Below are 21,686 nucleotides of genomic sequence, written 5' to 3' on the forward strand. Positions count from 1 at the left end.
GTCCAGCTAAATGACGGCATAATACCGCCTGTAACTGTGGAGGAGCTGCGGGAAATATGGGGTAGGTTCGGTGACAACAAGGTCCCAGGTTTGGATGGCATCCCCAACCGAGCTTTGAAACTGGCAGTGAAGACTAGGCCCAACCTTTTCGCCAACATCTTAGAGGCGTGCCGAAAAGAAGGAATATTTCCTGCCCAGTAGAAAAAGCAAAAGTTGGTGTTGCTTCCAAAGCCTGCCAAGCCACCTGGAAACCCAGCGTCGTATCGTCCTATCTGCCTGTTGGATACAATGGGAAAGATGATGGAGAGAGTCATCTACAACTGACTCCTGCCCATCGTCGAAGCCAGCAATGGTTTGTCGATGCGCCCACTCTACGGTGGACGCAATTGGCATGGTGGTAAACCTGGCAAAAGATGCACTGATTTCTGGCGGCTGCTGTGCCGTGGTGGCGTTGGATGTCAAAAACGCATTCAACTCCGCCAACTGGAATAGAATTAAAGGGGCGTTGGCTGACATAGGTGTCCCCGGATACTTAGCGAATTTGGTGGTGGCCCCAAAGAGTACATTGTCACAACCGGGGTACCACAGGGATCAGTACTTGGTCCCCTGTTGTGGAATATCATGTATAATGGGGTGCTTGCTCTTCCCGTCCCAGAGGGGACTACGATTGTCGGCTTTGCTGATGACCTAGCTGTGGTTGTTGTAGCAAAACACCCAGAAGATGTGGAGGTTTACGCAACAGAAACAGTGAGAGCGCAGGAAAAATAACACTGTAAAAGTGGAGGTCGGTGGACATACGGTCGTATCAAAGCCGGCTATCAAATACCTGGGGGTAATAATTGACACCAAATTGAGTTTTAGGGAACACCTAGAGTATGCATGCCAAAAGGCAGCCAGTGCCACCACGGCACTTGCAAAAATGTTGCCAAATATTGGTGGGCCGAAACATTGCCGGAGGTTGGTGCTAGCCGGAGTGGTGCGCTCCATCCTGCTCTACTCGTCGCCTGTGTGGGCAGAGGCGCTTGCAAACTCGCAGAGACGGAAGCTGGTGAACTCGGTTTACCGGCGGATGGCTTTGAGGGTTTGCAGTGCTTTTAGAACCACATCAGATGAGGCAGTATTGGTGGTGGCAGGCATGATCCTGGTTGACATTCTGGCCAAAGAAATGAGTGTCCTGTACAATGCAATACATATGGAGGGCCATGCACAGCGTGGAAATGCGGCAAGGTCAGAGTCGCTTGATCTCTGGCAAAGCAGATGGAACGAGTCTGCGAGAGGTCGGTGGACGCACAGGCTCATTCCCAACATTATGGTGTGGCTTGAGCGAAAACATGGGGAGACCAACTACCACATTACCCAGTTCCTCACGGGACACGGTGGTTGCTACAGGCAGTATCTGCACCGCTTTGGGTTGGATGATTTTCCGAACTGTCCCAGATGCGATGGCATACCGGAGGATCCAGAGCATGTGATGTTTCACTGCCCACGATTTGCGATGGAGAGAAGGAGCTTAAACCAGGTACTGGGCAGGAGCGGGACCCCGGAGAGCTTAGTTACTGAGATGCTGGAGTCCGAGGAGAAGTGGCTTGCGGTTGGCTCCGCAATCATCCAAATGCAGGAGGAGTTGCTGAAGGAACAAAGAAGGAGGAAAGCTGCAAATAGGAGAAGGATGAGTGCCTAAGAGCAAACCTACCCCGCGAAGTAATACCTCAATGGCGGTCCCGCGGGGCTGGGGCTGGAGAGACCGGGGGTGGTTTTTAGTGGGTGTGAATCCCACACGCGCCCGCTGTAGTTCCGCCGTTCGGACGGCGGAGCTGCGGCGGACGTGTCTTTCTAAGATTTTCCATGGGGTTCACTCCAGTGATTTGGTCATATCGGCTGACGAGAGTCCGTATTTGATGTTAATGATATAACACCATATGTACGGTTAGGGTAGTGAAAGGTGATGTTTGTGATATTGTAATATAACCTTCTTCAAAAAGTGATATGATATCACATTACCTTTTGAGGGTCCCGTGCGCCTTTACTCTGTGCAAAGTTTGTTCTTGTGGTAGGCCTCTTGAGATCGGTACAGGAGCCATAGGAGAGATTGTGCATTCTATTACCATTTTGGGCTTATTCCTTCAGCGGGAGATCCCATCCCTACGGCATAATAGGCTTAGGAGATAATAGTAGTAACCAATCAAGAATGCCTCCTGCACGTGCGTAACATAGTGAATACTTGTGCTCAACTGGATAATAATAATACTAGCACGCGCACGTAACAGATTCTTCATGTAATTCGAAGAAAAAACATAGTAAGCAAATTTTTTTACATTTGGGTCAGGAGTAATAACTCTCAAATAGCAAAATTTTGCTATGCTTGTGAATTAATCAATCTTTAAGAGTAAATTGTCCCAGTATTGAATTTTGTTGCGTTTTTCCTCGACATCGCAGAAAAAGGGTGGAAAGTTTCATAGGTTTAATCAAATTTTAATTTAATTTTTGTCGTTTTACTTAGCTTAGTTATTGTTAAATTAATTCACTGCTTATATACATATCATTACAATTGCAACTTGTACTTTTTATTTCTGCATAGCCTCCAATTCAAGTCTATCCTCTATTGGTATATCGTTATCGCCATATCCCCAGACTTGATCTTTGTGGCAATAAGCCTCGCTTAAGAAATGAGTTCCATCACCACAACGAGCAGCTCTCCTGGCAATCATCTCAGGCGACACTACCTTTCCTAATGTGAATTTGAAGTTAAACATGGATTGCATACTAACTCATACCATACTTTCAAAAGCCCATCCAATTTTCGCGCATGCGTCTATGAAAGCGGTTGTCACATTCATTTTATAATCGCCCAATTCTCCAGTTTTATAGTCCCAGGGAAAAACGTGATGGTAGTTATGCCAGCCTTCACCCAACGCTGCAATAGCCACTGGAATGCTTTCAACGGGGCTGATAGATCTGCAAGAGGATTAAAGTTAAAAATAATTCCGTGTTGAAATGAAGTGTAATGCAGGCGTACTTATCATAAGGTTTTCTACCCCACATGTGTGCTACACTGTTCACGAAGAAGGCGATGTTGAGCACAATACAGAATCGTGCATTGAAATTAATCCAGAACGAGTAGAAAATGTTTTCGTCCCACAGATAGTAAGGCACCAGAACTGGGAAAGCGATTGTTATCAAAGCGAAGAGAAGTACGAAGTATCGTTTCTGCCACATCACTATCGGATCAGCTTCCAGATCGCTCATGTCAATAGCTTTGCGTTTTCGCACTACCTCCGGGTGTGGGGTGATGAATAACCAGCCAATATGGGCAAAGAAAAATCCTCGCTTCGCATTGTGAGGGTCTGCATCGGTTTCAGAGTATTTATGGTGGACCCTATGATCTAACGCCCAAGTGTAAGCATCTCTCTGCAAAAAAAAGTTAACTAGGATTCATATCTGTCTTTCGAAAATAGTTGATTTAAAACAAGTCGAAAACCACAAGCTCGATGCTTCAGATTTGAAAGGTTTTGTGTGTCTCTTGTCTAGAGCAGGTGCAGAATAATTCCATTTCTACGTAGCCCGTTATGTATATGCATTTAGCATGTCAGACTACTCCCTTTGATGTGATACTGATACTTAGTGCTTAGAATTGTAGTAAATTTACACGAAAGAGAGAACTTTGAACTACTGTAACTTTGCCAGTAATAGAACGATTTTGAGCAAATTTGCGGTGACTTTAGGATAAACTTAAGGTGGGCTAATTTCCCATAAACATAGTAAAATACTATTATCAACTTAATTTGAATAAAAATCGGTATAAAGAGTATTTTGAGGACTGGGCACTGTATAGGGCAGCTCCGTGATTCTTTCAGATTTTTGATTTGGTAGTTTCTGTAAAGGATGCATGAAAGGAATCATTACCCTGCTCTCTCCGCCTTTCCAACAAATGTCAAAAAACTAAGACAGCCTTTCATTTTATGCCCCACACTATATTCGGTGCAAACAAAATTTACACTTCCCTTTTGCATGTATGCGGGCTCCCCTCTTAAACTAAACGTCGACGGATGTAACTCACTGCATGGCTGGGCGTTCACAGTTTTCACCTTCCCACGAAATTTACTGTTAATCGGTATAAACATTTCTGAGAAAAGTACGTGTGACAGACAAACTGGCATTAAACCGATTTTTATGAGCTTTTGTTTTTTTAAAAATCTTAAAAAGCAATAGGGAAAAGAAGCTTTTTGTTATATGAAACTTTTGTCCATTTTCCATGGCTTAAGATGCAGTAAATTCGGGTGAAATTGATAAATATGAACTGCTATAACTTTGACACTAGTGGCCAAATTTTCTCGAAACTCTCCAGTGTTGTGCACGATACTATTCTGTATCATGGTACTCCCAGGATGAACTTAATGGGGGTTTTGCGGTCAATTTCAAAAGTTTAGTAAGACATATGTTATTATTAAGTATATTTGAGAAGACATCGGAATGGGATGTATTGCGAGGCTTAGTTTTCATATAAGCGCGGCAGCCCGTTCAGACTTTTGGGTTGAACGGTATCCAAAAATTTCACTTTTTGACCCATTACTCCCCTGTTTTTAAGTTTATATCGAAACTAACACACTGGTACATTAAGTGAAAAAATGTTCAGATCTCCCCATTGCATGTATGGGGAACCCCCTATTTGGCCAGAGGTTTTTCGATTTTCCGGGTCGTTCAGAATTCACAGGTAAAATGCCATATGTCAGATTTAGTCGATCGGCGTAATGAAGTGCGAATTTATCGATCCGAGCGATGTTCGAATGACTTCGCTAAAAGAGCGAGAATTTACACTGTCTGTGAAGCCAAAGCCTTACAAGTGGACTAGGTAAAGCACATTAATGGCCAGTTAAGCTTTAAGGTTAATAATTACATTTTTTTTTAAATGCGTTTTAACTGCATGTTGAAAATCGGGTGCCACCATAGTCCAAAATTGGTCGGAAACTGCTTGATTCTGCTTGTTATAAGCTTTCACAAAGCCTTCACAAAAATCTGGAAAAGGATAATTGAACCAGTTTGAGGGTTCAGATCTGGGCTGACCGACTACCGCAAGCTACAGAATATTATTTGCCGAAAACAGAAAAATCGCTTACGAAAATATACGAACAAGATCAGTGCTGCACCATGAAATTCGATGATTCTCAGAGAAATTTGTTAATTATAATTAATATTAAATGACAACGTATTTAAGGATGATTGGAGGCAAAAATTGCCCAGTTGGACCCATATTGAACGCAACATAATTTTACAACTCCTTATAGTTTTGTAGGGAATAAAACCCTTATTAAAATCGATTCCATGACTACCTGTCCGTCTGTCTGCCTTTCTGCCTGTCACAACCGATTTACTCGGAAACGGCTGAACCGATTGTCACGAAATTTGGTGAAAACGTGTGATCTGTGTGCCCCTTTACATGCAATGAGTGGTGCCTGTATATAATGAGTTTGAAGGAGGGCTCTCGATACATGCGAAAGGAGGGAGGGGGGGGGGGGTGTAAAGTTTTTTTACAGGTGGTCATGTGGGGTATCAAATGAAGGGTCTCGATTAGTACTTTTCGAAACTGATGTCTGATATTGGGTGAAGTATAGGTGCGATAGGGCCCAAAATGTGTACCCTGAAAGGTGAAACAGGTCTCGTTCTCAGAGCCTATTCAACCGAAAAATAAGAAAAAAATCACAGTGATGCATCTATATAAAATTTAGTTCTCAAAATACATCCCCCTAGATATCTGCACAAATAAAGTTAATAATAGTAAATTACCACGGGAAACTCCTCTTAAGTTAATCCAGAAGTAGAAAAGTTGACAGCACCATAGGCGATAACATAGGATATAATCCTGGAAAGTTTGAATCCAATCCAATTATTATTAAAAAAGCTACAGTGTTCCTTTTTGAATTTTTTTGGTTATTTGAATATTAGTGTCAATTACTCCAGGTGGCCATGTGCAAGCTTTATTAGCACATACACATATATAATATGTATGCGCTAGTAAAGCTTGCAGACATAATATATACGTGCTAGTAAAGCTTGCGGGTAGTAACCAATATAGTAGATATGTGTATACCTGGTTAGCCGCGGCTTTTAATTTATGTACATAACATAGATTACGTACTTAAGGTTTCTCACACAGGGAAACATAAAACTTTTTATACCTGAAGCGTCCAACTTCCGCTTTCCCGACTTCGTTTGTATTCTAAGTCGAAATTATGTGACACTAAAATAAAAAACGTAACCGTATTATGGCCTTTTGAAACTGCAATTGTTTTCATAATAAAGATAATTCCACCCTTATATTAAATAGGATATTTTTCTCAAAGTGTGGAAATATTCATTTCTAGAACATTCTTCATCCATATGGTTTCATGGTTTGTATTGTTTGTCCCATTTCACGTTGAATGAAACTGTGAGTTTCAGTATCACCACAATAATGCTCTGCAAGTAAAAATTGTATAGCAGCAAAACGAACACAAAATTCTATGACGAAAACGGGGAGGAGGATGAGAGGCTGACGCGGAACCAGGCCAGTTTTGTGCACTATATATATATATATATATATTGAATTCTAGATAGACAACTTACTTGTCCTGCAATTGTGAAGAAAAACATAAGTAAAATCCGTAACGGGGTTGCAGCCTTATAAGATTTATGGGACCATAATCTGTGTGCTCCAGCAGTTACTCCGATTCCAGTTGCAAGTATCGTCGCGAAAACTGCAAATATAAAGAATAGTGGATACAGTTTTTTTAACAAAATTTTTGTGGAAGATTCATTTAAGGATTTGTGTGAAACAAAACCTTACTAAAATCGATTCAATGTCTGTCTGTCTGTCACACCTGATTTACTCAAAAGCGGTTGGGCCGATTGTCACGAAATTTTATGAGAAGGTGTGGTCTGTGAGGGGGGTTACTCATACAAGCGAAAGGGGGTGTACAATTTTTTTCACAGAATATGATCATGTGGGGTATCAAATGAAAGAGCTCGATTAGCCCTTTACGAAATTCATATTGGGTGAAATATAAGGGAGATAGGGCTCAAAATATGTGGCCCAAAAACGGAAATAGGTCTCGCTCTCAGAATTTATACAACCGAAAATTCTCAAAAAAAATATCACAGTTATGCACCCATATGAAATCTAGATCTCAAAATACGGTCCGTCCCGGTATATGCACAAATATATATTCCTGGAAAGGAGCCACTACACCATATATTATAGTGGCCATCCAGTAAACCATGTGCTCGGAGTAGGTTTCTTAGTCAGCCAAAAAAAGAAACCTGCTGTTATCGACTTTGAAGACATAAGCGAACCGTTAAGCACTCTGCGCTGGTGAGGCAAATTTAGAAATATAAGCCCCATTAACGTTCACGCCCCTACAGAGGAGACTGCAGAGTCAGAGAAGGATGCCTTCTACGAGGCGGTAGAACGAACCCCCGAAACCTGTCCCAGATACGATATCAAAGTAATACTTGGGGATTTAAACAGAAAAGTAGGGCCAACATTCAGGTAATACGTTGGCTCCCAAAGCTTACATCAAAATACAAATGATAACGGACTGCGGATTATCCAATTAGCAGTGTCACACGAAATGGTTGTTGGAAGTACCTGCTTTGCGCGGAAAGCGCTCCACAAACATACGTGGGCCTCTCCAGACGGGACCACTTTCAACCAAATTGACCAGGTGGTGATCGAACGCGGCCACCTCTCAGTATTGATTAATGTCAGAATCTATAGAATCGGATCACTATCTCGTTGGCATAGTGCTCTGGCCTCGAATAGCAACACCACCCAAAGTCTCCTCTGACAATCAGGTGAGTGTTAGCACTGATGCCACCCACAGTAGAGTCCTCAACAAATATAAGGAAGAAATGGATGCCAAGATAACCACAATCAACAGAGATCCTGGAGATGAAACATCAACAGTCACATGAAGAACATTATCATAAATACGGCCACACACATACTTGGCCCCAGTCGCAAAAAGGGTCGAAACGGCTAGTTCGACGATGAATGTAAGCTAGCACCACGTGGTTCATCAACTTGTACTGAAAGTGTCGGACAGCGAATCAATGCCAGACGAATGGCAACGAGGCATTATCTGTTCTGTACATACAAAGGGAGTTGTCACACAGTGCAGCAATTGTAGAGGTATCATGATGGTGAGTACCATCTATTAGATATGCTTTGCTATCTTGCTGGTTCGGATAGCCCATACCTTCAGAACATCATTGGCTCATACCAAAGAGACCTCACTCCAGGCAAATTAGCAACAGATCAGATTCCAGGGATGGAAAAACTGTTGGAACATGGGCATCACTTGTACCATGTTTTCATCGATTTTCAGGACGCATATGATTGCATAGCCAGTTTAAAACTGTACACGGCCATGAGAGAATTCGGTATTCTGACGAAGTTGATAAGACTGACTGAGCTGATCCCGACTCATGTGCGAGACCAGATCTCTTTCGAGACCATTCGACATCAACAACGGTCTAAGACAAGGGGATGCCCTATCATGTGTTCTCTTTAACCTGGCCCTGGAAAAAGTGATCCATAATGCTGAGGTAAATGCGAGGGGCATGATCCTCTTTAAGTCCACCCAACTACTGGCCTACGCTGACGATATCGACATTATGGAAAGACCGACCCGAGACGTACAGATTGTCTTCATCCAGATCGAGCAGGAGGCGCGAGATCTTGGCTGCACGTAAAAACGACAAGACAAAATATATGGTGGCAATGTTAACGCCAAAAGCCAACCAACTGACAATATCAAACCGCATTGGTTCAACGGGAACAATACAGATAGAAGACTAAAACTTTGAGATCGTTGATAATTTCTTCTATCTATCGTCGGCAATCGTAACCCATAACAACTAGGGCGATGAAATCCGAATACGGTTGTTGGCTGTCAACCGAATACGGTTGTTGGCTGTCACAAGGAAAGTTTTTAGGTCCATATGGCAATATGCTTTAGCTCAATAACATCTTAAATTCCCATCTGCACCTCTGCAAGCTAATCTTTAGCTTTCTAGATAGTCGGCAATTCCAACTCAAAGTTCAGTAGCAGCCCTCCTCTTCCTATATCAATCTTGCTGGCATCTCACAGGGATCCGTCCTTTCGGCAACCTTTTTCTAGCTCTTCACAGCAAACCCGCTCTTAAGTGTAATCCCATAACCATCCTTCGATATGCCGATAACATTATAGTTTACACCTCCATGCAGGACACAGTATGCGAGCAAGCCCGCTTGAATTCATATTTTGATGCGCTTTACTGATACTCTACCAAGAGGAAACTAGCCCTCTATCTTCAAAAGTGTCAAGTGATTGTCTTCCGCGGGAATATCTATATCAAGAACCTGTAGCTCCTCATCAATTCAATTCCCATTCTTAACATTAAACAATTTGTCTATCTGGTCATCATCATTACCCTCAATTTATCCAACATCCCTCATGTTTATGAGGTACTAAACGGTGCCTTCAAATCCTTATATCCTATCCTTCGGTTCAATAAACCCATTCCAGCAAGATTTTCTGCTACAAACAGTTGAGGCGACCTTTTATCACGTTCGGATTCACCTTCTGGGCAGGTATTCCCCTAGACAAATTGAGAGACCACGCTTCAACGAAAGGCAAATTCTCCGCTACTATACCGGCATATTAAAAAACGACGATGGTTCGAAGTACATAACCAGCCAGATTTTCAGGAACACTTCCCGAACGCCGCGACTCGATGCCGTCATGGCCAGGCATTCAGTGAAATTCCAGGTCAGTCACATCTCAACCCACTAGTTGCCAAATTTGCAAAATTTCCTCCAAAAGAATCAATTCCCACAAATCGTCATTCCCTATAACGGTGATAACCGATACGTGCCTCTTCCCAACCAAAACGGCTCATGCCGTTCCTAATCCACTTTCCTTTTCACCCCCAACTCCCATCTCATCCCTTTCTTTCACCTCTTCAAGATTCCGCCCCCCTATAGTGATTGTAGTGACCGCGGCTGCGCGACGGGAGCGGAATTTCATTCGGCTCTTTCTTAATCAATTTGCTTAAACAATGCATTTAATAGTGTGCAATTGCCTTAAAGTTCGCCGCAGATTGCACATTATTCAATGTATTCAAGCGAATTGATCTTGACAGGAGGGGAATGATTTGCCGCATCCGCAGGCGCATGCGCATGTTGCCGCAACATTGCCTAGCGAGTGAGAAAGGCTATGTAGCGGGAATAGAAGCGGTGCACGAACAAAGGCAGCGGGAATGTTGCTGGGAGAAGGTTTTTGGCGGGAAGGAAAAAACGAGGAGTTTGGTTGGAGAGCTGGAGGGCAGCGGTTCGGGGAGCGTCTTGAGGAGGAGGTCTGGTGAACTGAGCGAAGGAAGGTGCAGCGAGGACTGAGGGGAAAAAGAAAACGAGGAAGAGGAAAGATAAGAGTGAGGACGGAGGAAAAAGAAGAGGATAATTCATCCTAAAGTGTGAAGATTTCCGCGAGCAAAATAAAAGAATCCGACCGAGAAAACTAACCCCACATCGTGCTAACTGAAGTGTAGTTAAAACGAAGATTCCGAGAATAGATTAAAATCGTTTAATCGTTAACACCTGAATAATGTACAGAGTTTTAAAGCAAAAAGAAGAAAAACAATTGAAATAGGCGAAATCGCAACGGAAAGAAATTAATATCTAATTGCTGAAATCTAGTGTCGAAATTTGCGCGTTGTGTATAAACAATCCCTCATAAAAGCATGAGGAACGAAATCATAGAGAAGAAGTGAACTAACGTTAGTTTTTTTTGTTGTAGGACTATATATTTTTTAGTTATAAATAATTTGAATTTAAAGACAAAAAAGAAATAGGTACCCGAAGGATCGGTCCGAGCTCGGAGTGACATTTGGGTAAGTGGTTTGTTTATTTTCTTTTCTTTTCTTTTTTTTTATTGATTTTTAGTTTATTTCCCTTCTCGTTGGTAAATTTTACACTTTGGTTATTTATTGTTTTTCTTTTTTTTTTTCTCTTATTTTGTTTTCATTTTCTTTTTCTTAAACTTACATTTTAATTAACTTTATTTTAATTTCTTTTTGGTTGTAATAATTTTTTTTTTCCTTTGTATTATGTTCATAAGCTTGAAAAAGTACATTAATGTGTGAATAATCAAAGGTAGTTTGAGGACTTCCTCCCCTTAGTTCCTCCTTACTCCCGCGGGATTCTTACACAAGGGACATCCTCTAGAAGAATAACTGGCCGGAGGATGTCGAGGAAGGGTGGGAACCTCACCGGCCGCGCCTCGTTCAAGATCTGAGGCGGAAGGGACGGCAATCGGGAAGGTGATCCGTCGTGGATTTTCCACTACTTGATCGCGGCACTCGGGTCCGGAGACAAACGGCTCCACGCGCGCGGTCGAGCCGTTTTTTTTTTATTATTTTTATTTTCCAATTTAGCTCGCGTTCTGGTTTTATTCGATAGGCCGTCGCGAATTCCTACGTAAAATTCGATTTTAAAATCCGGTGCGGACCCACGCACCGGTAAAGACACGTTGTTTTTAGTAATGAAGCGTGAGGGATCAAAGCGCTCAAAGGACCCCCCCACATTCCCGAGCCTGGCTAGCACAGAGGCGTGCAAGAACGTGTCGACCGAGAGCTTTGATAGAGCTGCAACCTTCGTGGGCGGACCTTCACGGTCAAATTTTGCCAAATTGTTTAGCTTTTTGGGATAGCTCTGCCCTCTAGGTCGTTATCGGCCACTCAAGGGATCGACTTGATTTCCTATCTCCACTAATATCATTACAAATGGCGCCCAACGTGGGGCCCAACATTTCCTGGATTCAGGCTTAATTTATTATTTACAGGTTTCCTGAATTAAGTGGAAGATAGCCTATTCCGGCTCACAACTTCGTTTGGTGGTGTCGGATAGAGAATCAATAGATTCTCAAGATTGTTCCCGGCTAGGCTCCACGTACACTTGTCTTCAGATTTCTAGTTTTAGGTTTCACGCCTTTTTCCCCGGAAGCAAGTGTTCCTAAGCCTCAATTTCCTTTCCCACCTTGTAACGTAGAGTTTCCTGCCCTATCCTTGGTAGAATACCAAAAGATCTAGTCGTTTGTTGTGTTTGTCTTGAGACTTAACGTCTCGTAGGTGATTCCCTCCCAGAAGTCTCTGGATCTACGGGCCTTTGCGGCTATAAGCTGAAAGGTATTGCCGTCCGAGCTTCTGAGGAGTGTCCTTCCCTACCTTAATGTGAAACGGCTATCTCTTCGTTTCGGAATTTTAAAGAAAATTGAATATTCTTTCTTCTTCGTAGGGAGGAAGCGACGGGTGAGATGGATCCTTGATGGAATACGGAGGTAGTCGGCTATATGCTGTGCCGTTCCGTCCTCAATGATTCATCTTCACTTTGTTCTCTGACTCCAGACGAGGAAGATTGAATTCTCGTGTTCCTTTTTTGCTTGTTCTTTTTATTTAATATTCTGCGACGGGGAGCAACTCGATTGTTGTCTCTTCTTGGAAAACACTGTGTGTGGTAGTTCTGCACACAGATGAGAAAATTTATGAGGTTGGGATGACATTTTAGTCATCCGAGAATTCTGCGGGAGTTGAATATGGAGTTGAAAATTTGAGAGAGGGAGGAGTCCTCAAAGTACATTTTACTGCATTTTTGGTTCTACTTGGCTGTTGTTTTTCTTTCTTCTATTTTTGCTGGGATTTTTTTCGGGTTGTCTGTCAGATAAATTCGGTTTTTTTTTCATTATTCATTTTCTTTTTTTTTTATTTTATTTTCTCTTCGCCTCCAAAATGTCCGAGAACGAGGGTGACCCGGTGCCGAGTGGCGATGAACGAGGGGCAGGGGCCTGGGCGTCGACCCATAATCGAGGGGCGCGAACAAAGCAGCGTTGGATTTCGGCCACCTGCGAAGATTCCGCTTATCCGGCGACAGATAACACCCAACAGGGAACTTCTAGCACAGCGACTCAAGTTAGAGGACCGTATGATGTGACACCGGAATCACCGTCGGTGTCATATCTAGAAGCTAGATTAATGTCGCGATTAAGCATGTTCGTGAAGGAGGTGCTGGACGAGGAACAGCGTTCTTCCACGCTTAAACATCCTCCGAGAGTGGATCGCCCCCCGGCACCTGTTTCTCTTTCATCGCCATTACCCCCGTTAACTCTCCCTTCTAATTCATCAGGACGACTACGCAGCACGATGTCCCCAGACAAAATTACCCACATCATAAACTCGTGGGGTCTAAAATATGACGGCTCTGAGGGATCGCTGCCAATAGAGAAGTTCCTTTTCAGAGTCGAATCTTTGACTCATTCGACTCTGCAGGGGAACTTTTCTCTTCTCTTGGAGTTCGCCTACACCTTGTTCTCTGGGGAAGCGGCTGACTGGTATTGGGAGTATCGACAAGGCAACCCTGACGCGCAATGGACGGATCTGCGGGACGCTCTCCGAGATCAATTCCGAGATCGTTTGCCGGACATTGATCTTTGGGAGCGAATTCGGAGCCGGACTCAAAAGGATCGGGAACCTTTCAATGAATTCTATAAGGATGTCCGACGTTGGGTGTCCCGACTTCAACAACTGCCTAAAGAAGCTGAGTTAGTGGAGACTCTACGGCGCAATCTCCGGCCGGAAATCATGCGGGCTATTTTCCCCATTCACCTAGCGACAATTCGTGAATTGCGTGAATGGGTTGAAAAGTTCGAGAATGAGCAAGACCGCTTGGCCGTACGCCAATTGGCTAAATTTTCGGGTCCGAAGCGACATTTGTCGGAAGTGGACGCTACCGAACCTTTTGGCGTACGCAGCAGCTTGAGTCGCCATGACATGCTCGAAGCAGAGGTCGAAGCGGTACAGCCCAGGGGTTGTTGGAATTGTGGGGAGTTAGGACACCAATGGCAGGATTGTATGGGGGAGTTGCGTCGATTTTGCTACGGTTGCGGAACTCCTAATATCATGAAGCCACAATGTCCTCGTTGTTCAGTGCAAAAAAAAAAACTGGACAAATCGCTCCCTCGGGGAAGGGAGTCGCAAACCTCAAATGCCACAACAACACTAGTCTCCTCGACTCTCGGTCCACCTACCGTGTTGAGGCGGTCCGATAACTTAACTATGACCTACCCGGATTTGACCCCACCACCAATTATTTCAAGGAAACCGATGCTTTCGGTTCTGAGGCCGTTGCACGTAAGACTGCAACAATATCAAGCGGCCAGAGAACGGATCTTCGGAGTAGCAGAGATGGCGACGAAAAAACCGAAGCGCTCAACTCTTCGCTTACGCCAATATTGGATGCGAATAATGCGCAACCGTCGTCTTTACTACTCTGCCATTCTCACGAGTCGGCCCAATAACGATATTCGCCCGTATGCGGATGTCACAGTCTTGGGTGAGCGTATTTCAGGACTGATTGATACCGGAGCCACTGTAAGTTGCTTAGCTTCGGATTTCGCCCGGAAAATTATTAACGACGGTCGGTACAAGTGGGAGAGATTACGCATCGATCTCAGGACAGCTGACGGGACTAGCCACTCGACAGTAGGCAGAGTGTCAGCTGACATCACCTTTCGTGATCGGACGGAATCGATGTCGTTCCTCCTTATCCCGTCGTTAACGCAAAATCTTTACCTTGGAGCTGATTTTGTGCGCAAGTTCGATCTCGCACAGGACTTATTTGTACCTTCCATTTGTTCCATCGAAAATGTTGAGAACGTCAATCAACACCAGTTGACGACACACCAGCGAGCAAGGCTCGAGGCTGTCATTGGCAGTTTTCCATCTTTCGAGTCGGAGGGCTTAGGACGTACAAGTCTTACGACACACGTCATCGATGTCGGCGGTAACAAACCGATTAAACAGAGACACTTCTCAGTCTCTCCCGCCATCGAAAAGCTCCTCTACGAAGAGATTGATAGGATGCTGGCTTTGGGAGTCATCGAAGAATCGCAAAGCGCCTGGTCTTCGCCAGTTACCCTTGTGGTGAAACCTGGTAAAGTGCGACTTTGCCTTGATGCACGTAAAGTGAATAATGTAACAGTGAAGGACGCTTATCCTTTACCTCTCATCGAGGGGATTTTCAGTCGTCTCCCGAAGGCTAGATTCATTACGAGTCTAGATCTGAAGGATGCGTTCTGGCAAATTCCTCTGGATGAGGCGTCCAAGGATAAGACTGCCTTCACCGTCCCAGGTCGGCCACTCTATCAGTTTGTGACCATGCCGTTTGGGCTCTGCAATGCACCTCAAACCATGCAGCGACTGATGGATAAGGTCATCCCTGCTCACTTACGTCATCAAGTCTTTGTATATTTAGATGACTTGCTACTTATTACAGAGACCTTCGATCAACACCTGCTGCTCTTAAGCGAAGTGGCTCTCTGTATGAGACGCGCTGGCTTGACGTTGAACATCCGGAAGAGAAAATTTGTCATGAAAGAAGTTCGATACTTGGGGCACATCATTGGTAACGGGACGATTTGTACCGATCCCGACAAGGTACACGCCATCAAAGATTTTCCGCGGCCGAAAACCGTCAGGCAACTGCGGCGGTTTCTTGGGATGTGTGGGTGGTATCAGCGATTTGTGCCAAATTACGCTTCGCTGACTGCACCGTTGACAGACATGCTTCAGAAGAAGCGTCAGTTTTGCTGGTCTGAGGAAGCTATCTCGGCTTTCGACGCTCTGAAAACGAGTCTCTCCTCGGCTCCAGTTCTGCACAGCCCCGACTTCTCCAAGCCTTTCGCCATACATTGTGACGCAAGTCAACATGGCATAGGAGCGGTGCTGATGCAGAAGACAGAGGAGGGACATGAAGTTCCTATAGCGTATATGTCGAAGAAGCTTACACAGCCTCAGCGAAACTACACTGTCACTGAGCAAGAATGTCTGGCAGCGGTGGAGGCAGTGCGCAAATTCCGAGCGTATGTTGAAGGCACAACATTCGAAGTGGTAACTGACCACGCTTCGCTCAAATGGCTGATGAACCAGTCCGACCTTCACGGCAGACTGGCCAGATGGGCATTGAAGCTTCAAGGATTCTCGTTCATCATCAAACACAGAAAGGGATCACAACATCTGGTCCCGGATTCTCTATCTCGCATGTATTCACCAGCGGAGGTGGATGCTTTGGAGAGAAGTGGGAACAACGCAGACGTGGATTTTAATTCACCACATTTTCGGTCTGCGAACTATTTGCAATTAATAGAGCGTATTAGGGAGAATTCCAACAAACTCCCTGATCTGCAGGTATGCGATGGATTGGTATACAAACGAACCAATCATGCTTCAGGAGATGAGATGCAAGAACAACAGGCTTGGAAGCTTTGGATTCCGGAGGAGCTGACGATGGAGGTGATCACCCGTGCCCATGATCATCCTTTGAGTGCACATGGGGGGGTTGGTAAAACCTTGGGTAGACTGCGGTTGTGGTTTTATTGGCCTAAAATGGTTTCACAGGTCAAGGACTATATCCGCAATTGTGAAACGTGCAAGACGTCAAAAGCTCCCAACCAAACGCTCCAACCTCTAATGGGAAAAGCGCTCATCTCCGATCGGGTATTTCAACGTTTGTATATCGATTTGATCGGCCCATACCCCAGATCTCGCGCCGGAAATATCGGAGCAATAGTCGTTCTCGATTCTCTCTCAAAGTTTTCATTTGTGGAGCCGATTAAACGGTTTACCGCAAACGTGCTGACCGAATACTTGGAGAAGAGAATCTTTCATGTGTTTGGAATCCCTGAGTCGATCACATCTGATAATGGGGTACAGTTCAAATCCGTGGCTTTCAACGATCTTCTGAACCAGTATGGCATTCAACACATTTACACCGCTTTATACTCCCCGCAGGCAAACGCCTCGGAGCGAGTAAATCGCTCACTGTTGGCTGCTATACGCGCTTATATCGGTCCTGACCAAAGAGATTGGGATAACAAGTTGTCATCCATCAACTGTGCCTTGCGTTCAGCGAAACACGTCTCGATAGGGACATCACCCTATCACGTCGTTTTTGGGCAAAGCATGGTCACCCATGGGAGTACCTACGCCCTTTTACGACGCCTGAACGCCTTACCTGATGCGACCTTGGAGATCTGTTCTCAGGATAAACTTGCTATTCTGAGAGCAGAGGTTCAAGGGCGAATCCTCCAGGCAAGAGAGACACAGGAAAGGGGTTACAACTTGCGATCCCGAGCTCGTGAATTTCAGGTCGGAGATATCGTGTATAAGCGGCTCTTCAACTTAAGCAGTGCAGCAAAACGATATAATGCCAAATTGGATCAGAAGTTCGTGAAGGCGAAGGTCATCGGTCGAGTCGGAACGGTTCAATACGAGCTGGAGGACATGGAGGGTCGTAACCTGGGCATCGCTCACGCGAAGGACCTCAAGGCCTAATGTGGGTTTGGATCTCGATCTACCTTTCCTTGCAACCGCCAACACCCAGCCGCTATCAGCAGTGAGGCCCTCACTGGTCTTCAGCTTTCTTTCCTCGAGCGGGTCTCGAAAACCCAGCTGCCCTGTAGTGACCGCGGCTGCGCGACGGGAGCGGAATTTCATTCGGCTCTTTCTTAATCAATTTGCTTAAACAATGCATTTAATAGTGTGCAATTGCCTTAAAGTTCGCCGCAGATTGCACATTATTCAATGTATTCAAGCGAATTGATCTTGACAGGAGGGGAATGATTTGCCGCATCCGCAGGCGCATGCGCATGTTGCCGCAACATTGCCTAGCGAGTGAGAAAGGCTATGTAGCGGGAATAGAAGCGGTGCACGAACAAAGGCAGCGGGAATGTTGCTGGGAGAAGGTTTTTGGCGGGAAGGAAAAAACGAGGAGTTTGGTTGGAGAGCTGGAGGGCAGCGGTTCGGGGAGCGTCTTGAGGAGGAGGTCTGGTGAACTGAGCGAAGGAAGGTGCAGCGAGGACTGAGGGGAAAAAGAAAACGAGGAAGAGGAAAGATAAGAGTGAGGACGGAGGAAAAAGAAGAGGATAATTCATCCTAAAGTGTGAAGATTTCCGCGAGCAAAATAAAAGAATCCGACCGAGAAAACTAACCCCACATCGTGCTAACTGAAGTGTAGTTAAAACGAAGATTCCGAGAATAGATTAAAATCGTTTAATCGTTAACACCTGAATAATGTACAGAGTTTTAAAGCAAAAAGAAGAAAAACAATTGAAATAGGCGAAATCGCAACGGAAAGAAATTAATATCTAATTGCTGAAATCTAGTGTCGAAATTTGCGCGTTGTGTATAAACAATCCCTCATAAAAGCATGAGGAACGAAATCATAGAGAAGAAGTGAACTAACGTTAGTTTTTTTTGTTGTAGGACTATATATTTTTTAGTTATAAATAATTTGAATTTAAAGACAAAAAAGAAATAGGTACCCGAAGGATCGGTCCGAGCTCGGAGTGACATTTGGGTAAGTGGTTTGTTTATTTTCTTTTCTTTTCTTTTTTTTTATTGATTTTTAGTTTATTTCCCTTCTCGTTGGTAAATTTTACACTTTGGTTATTTATTGTTTTTCTTTTTTTTTTTCTCTTATTTTATTTTCATTTTCTTTTTCTTAAACTTACATTTTAATTAACTTTATTTTAATTTCTTTTTGGTTGTAATAATTTTTTTTTTCCTTTGTATTATGTTCATAAGCTTGAAAAAGTACATTAATGTGTGAATAATCAAAGGTAGTTTGAGGACTTCCTCCCCTTAGTTCCTCCTTACTCCCGCGGGATTCTTACACAAGGGACATCCTCTAGAAGAATAACTGGCCGGAGGATGTCGAGGAAGGGTGGGAACCTCACCGGCCGCGCCTCGTTCAAGATCTGAGGCGGAAGGGACGGCAATCGGGAAGGTGATCCGTCGTGGATTTTCCACTACTTGATCGCGGCACTCGGGTCCGGAGACAAACGGCTCCACGCGCGCGGTCGAGCCGTTTTTTTTTTATTATTTTTATTTTCCAATTTAGCTCGCGTTCTGGTTTTATTCGATAGGCCGTCGCGAATTCCTACGTAAAATTCGATTTTAAAATCCGGTGCGGACCCACGCACCGGTAAAGACACGTTGTTTTTAGTAATGAAGCGTGAGGGATCAAAGCGCTCAAAGGACCCCCCCACATTCCCGAGCCTGGCTAGCACAGAGGCGTGCAAGAACGTGTCGACCGAGAGCTTTGATAGAGCTGCAACCTTCGTGGGCGGACCTTCACGGTCAAATTTTGCCAAATTGTTTAGCTTTTTGGGATAGCTCTGCCCTCTAGGTCGTTATCGGCCACTCAAGGGATCGACTTGATTTCCTATCTCCACTAATATCATTACATGATTGCAGGTTTTTGTAATTTCTCCTCCAGATGCTCCTCATGACTTGCAAACAACATGAAATTTTATTAATTCAAGTTCTATAGTTATAACTCTAGACTAAGTTAGCTGCTAAGATTTCTTAGATTAAATTTGTTTTAAAAGTGTGATGTTCATTATTTATGAATAAAAAAATTGTTTTTCACATAATGGATTTATATTAAAATATTTTCCGGAAAATAAAGAAGGTTACTTACCCCAAACAACTGTAAGTAGTTTCGCATAAAACAGTAGGTAGAATCCATATATACAGCCAACATGGATAAAAGCTTGCGCCAACAAGTCTAGCCATCTTATCCTTGGGTGATAATCACTAGATGCGGTATCAATTTTCGAAGCTTTGTTGGATTCATCTACAGTGTCGGTGGCATTCCTTTGAGAGTTCCGTAGTGTTGTTGTTTCAGTCAGTGTTATTGGACACATGATGGCAGCCTTTTAACAAAACCTTTCTTCAATTCAGCCTCTAAACGGCAAACATTGTAGAACGGAAATTGGGGTCACTTTCACGTAATATAGATAATCTGAAACAAGTGAATTTTTGACTGAATTTTAATTTAAGTGTATTTTATTTTTTGATTTAAAAATCATGCTAACGTGTCACACAAACTCGTCTGGTTTGCTCTGCCGCAATACATAGAGCCAGAGGAACTCTTGCGCTAGGTTAAATTGATCTACCGCAGTCCGAAGAGTAAGTGCGAAGTGTGGTAAGTATATAAAGAAGCCGAGAAACCGTAAGCTGGACGCTTCAGGTATGGAAGGTTTAGCGTATTTCCTCTATAAAGACATTTGACTGCGCATTAGCCCCATTAGTATGTAGCACATAATAGTTGCATATATTATGTGGAAGTATTCACTTTTGGGTGATATTGACATTCATAGTCTTGAATTTGCAAAGAAGCGAAAGCTTTAACCTATTATAATTTTGTTAGTAATAGTGCGATTTTCACCAAATTGGTAGGATCATGCTCTATGCTGTAGCCTACATTGCTGCAAAATTTCGTGATTCTAGGAGGAACTTAAGGGAGGTTTTCCTGCCAGCTGCTAAAAATTTTAGTAATACACTATTATTAACTTTATTTGAAAGGATATCGGTATAAAGGGCATTTCGGAGCCTAGGCACCATATAGTGTCAGCCTCTTGAATTTTTCAGATTTTTTGGTTGAGTAGTTTCTGAGAAGGGATGATCACTTCGAACCCCTGCACTTCCCACCTTTCCAAGAAATGGCAAAACTAAGACCGGTTTCGAAAAGTGCTTATCAAGGCCTTTCATTTGATACCCCACATGGCTGTATTTGGTGAAAAAAAAACATATAAACACAAAACCTTATTAAAATCGGTTTACTGTCTATCTGTCTGTCCGTCACACGCATTTTTCTCGGAGGCGGTTATAGCGATTGGCACCAAATTTGGTGGAAAGTTGGGAACTGTGAACGCTCACGCATATAACGAGTTACATCCTTTTACGTTGAATTTAAGGAGGGTCCCAATACATACAAAAGGGGGGACACATTTTTTTCACCAAATATAGTCATGTGGGATATCAAATTAAAGGTCTCGGTTAGTACTTTTCGAAGCCGGTCTTAGTTTTGACATTTGTTGAAAAGGCGGGGAGTGCAGGGGGTTGAAGGTGATCATTTTTTTAACGAACCCATTCTCAGAAACTACCCAACCGAAAAATCTGAAAAAAATCAGGTGGCTGCCACTAGATGGTGCCTAGGCTCCGAAATACCCTCCATACCGATACCTGTTCAAATAAAATTAATAATAGTATATTACTATAATTTTTAGTAATTGACAGGAAAACCCCCCTTAAGTTTACCCTAAAATCAAGCAATGTAGGCTACAGCATGGAGCACGATCCTGCCAAATTTGGTGAAAATCGCACCATTACTAACAAAGTTGTACTAGGTCAGAACTGTCGCTCCTCTGCAAATTCAAGACTATGAATGTCAATATCACTTGAAAGTGGATATTTTCACATAATATATGCATATTTTACGTGCTACACGCTGATGGGACAAATGCACACCCAAATCTCTTTATAAAAGAAATACACAAAACCTTTCATACCTGAAGCGTCTAGTTTCCGGTTTCCCGACTTGTTCTTCTTACCGTAGTGTCGTTCCTCCTGTCGCCCTCTTTGGTTCAGAGTGCTTGCCGACTATCAAAAACAATGAACGACGTCTCATGGTAATGGAGAAGGAGATATTGCGTTAGATCGGTGGAGCAACACGCTATAGTCAACTCCCAAATGGGGAGCCACGATGGTAAAAAAATTGTGAGAAGTATTTTCCTCGACCCCATCCAGATCAGCCATTGACCGGATAAAATTATGTG

The 21,686-nt window shown here is 43.6% G+C and overlaps 1 protein-coding gene across 1 annotated transcript in view; it reads right to left on the reverse strand.

The window, feature by feature from the left end:
- Positions 1-2,446: 2,446 nt before the first annotated feature.
- LOC119653015 (acyl-CoA desaturase) overlaps positions 2,447-21,686 on the reverse strand; it is a 49,986-nt gene continuing 30,746 nt past the window's right edge. Inside the window, exons 2-6 of the mRNA XM_038057452.1 lie at positions 19,547-19,870; positions 6,601-6,731; positions 3,017-3,408; positions 2,780-2,955; positions 2,447-2,728 (exon numbers count right to left, since the gene is read on the reverse strand). Of these exons, the coding sequence (XP_037913380.1) occupies positions 2,565-2,728; positions 2,780-2,955; positions 3,017-3,408; positions 6,601-6,731; positions 19,547-19,772 (1,089 nt within the window). The 5' untranslated portion in view covers positions 19,773-19,870 and the 3' untranslated portion in view covers positions 2,447-2,564. The remainder of the gene's footprint in view (positions 2,729-2,779; positions 2,956-3,016; positions 3,409-6,600; positions 6,732-19,546; positions 19,871-21,686) is intronic.

The sequence above is a fragment of the Hermetia illucens genome, chromosome 3, assembly GCF_905115235.1.
Source record: "Hermetia illucens chromosome 3, iHerIll2.2.curated.20191125, whole genome shotgun sequence".
In the NCBI taxonomy this organism is placed as follows: domain Eukaryota; kingdom Metazoa; phylum Arthropoda; class Insecta; order Diptera; family Stratiomyidae; genus Hermetia; species Hermetia illucens.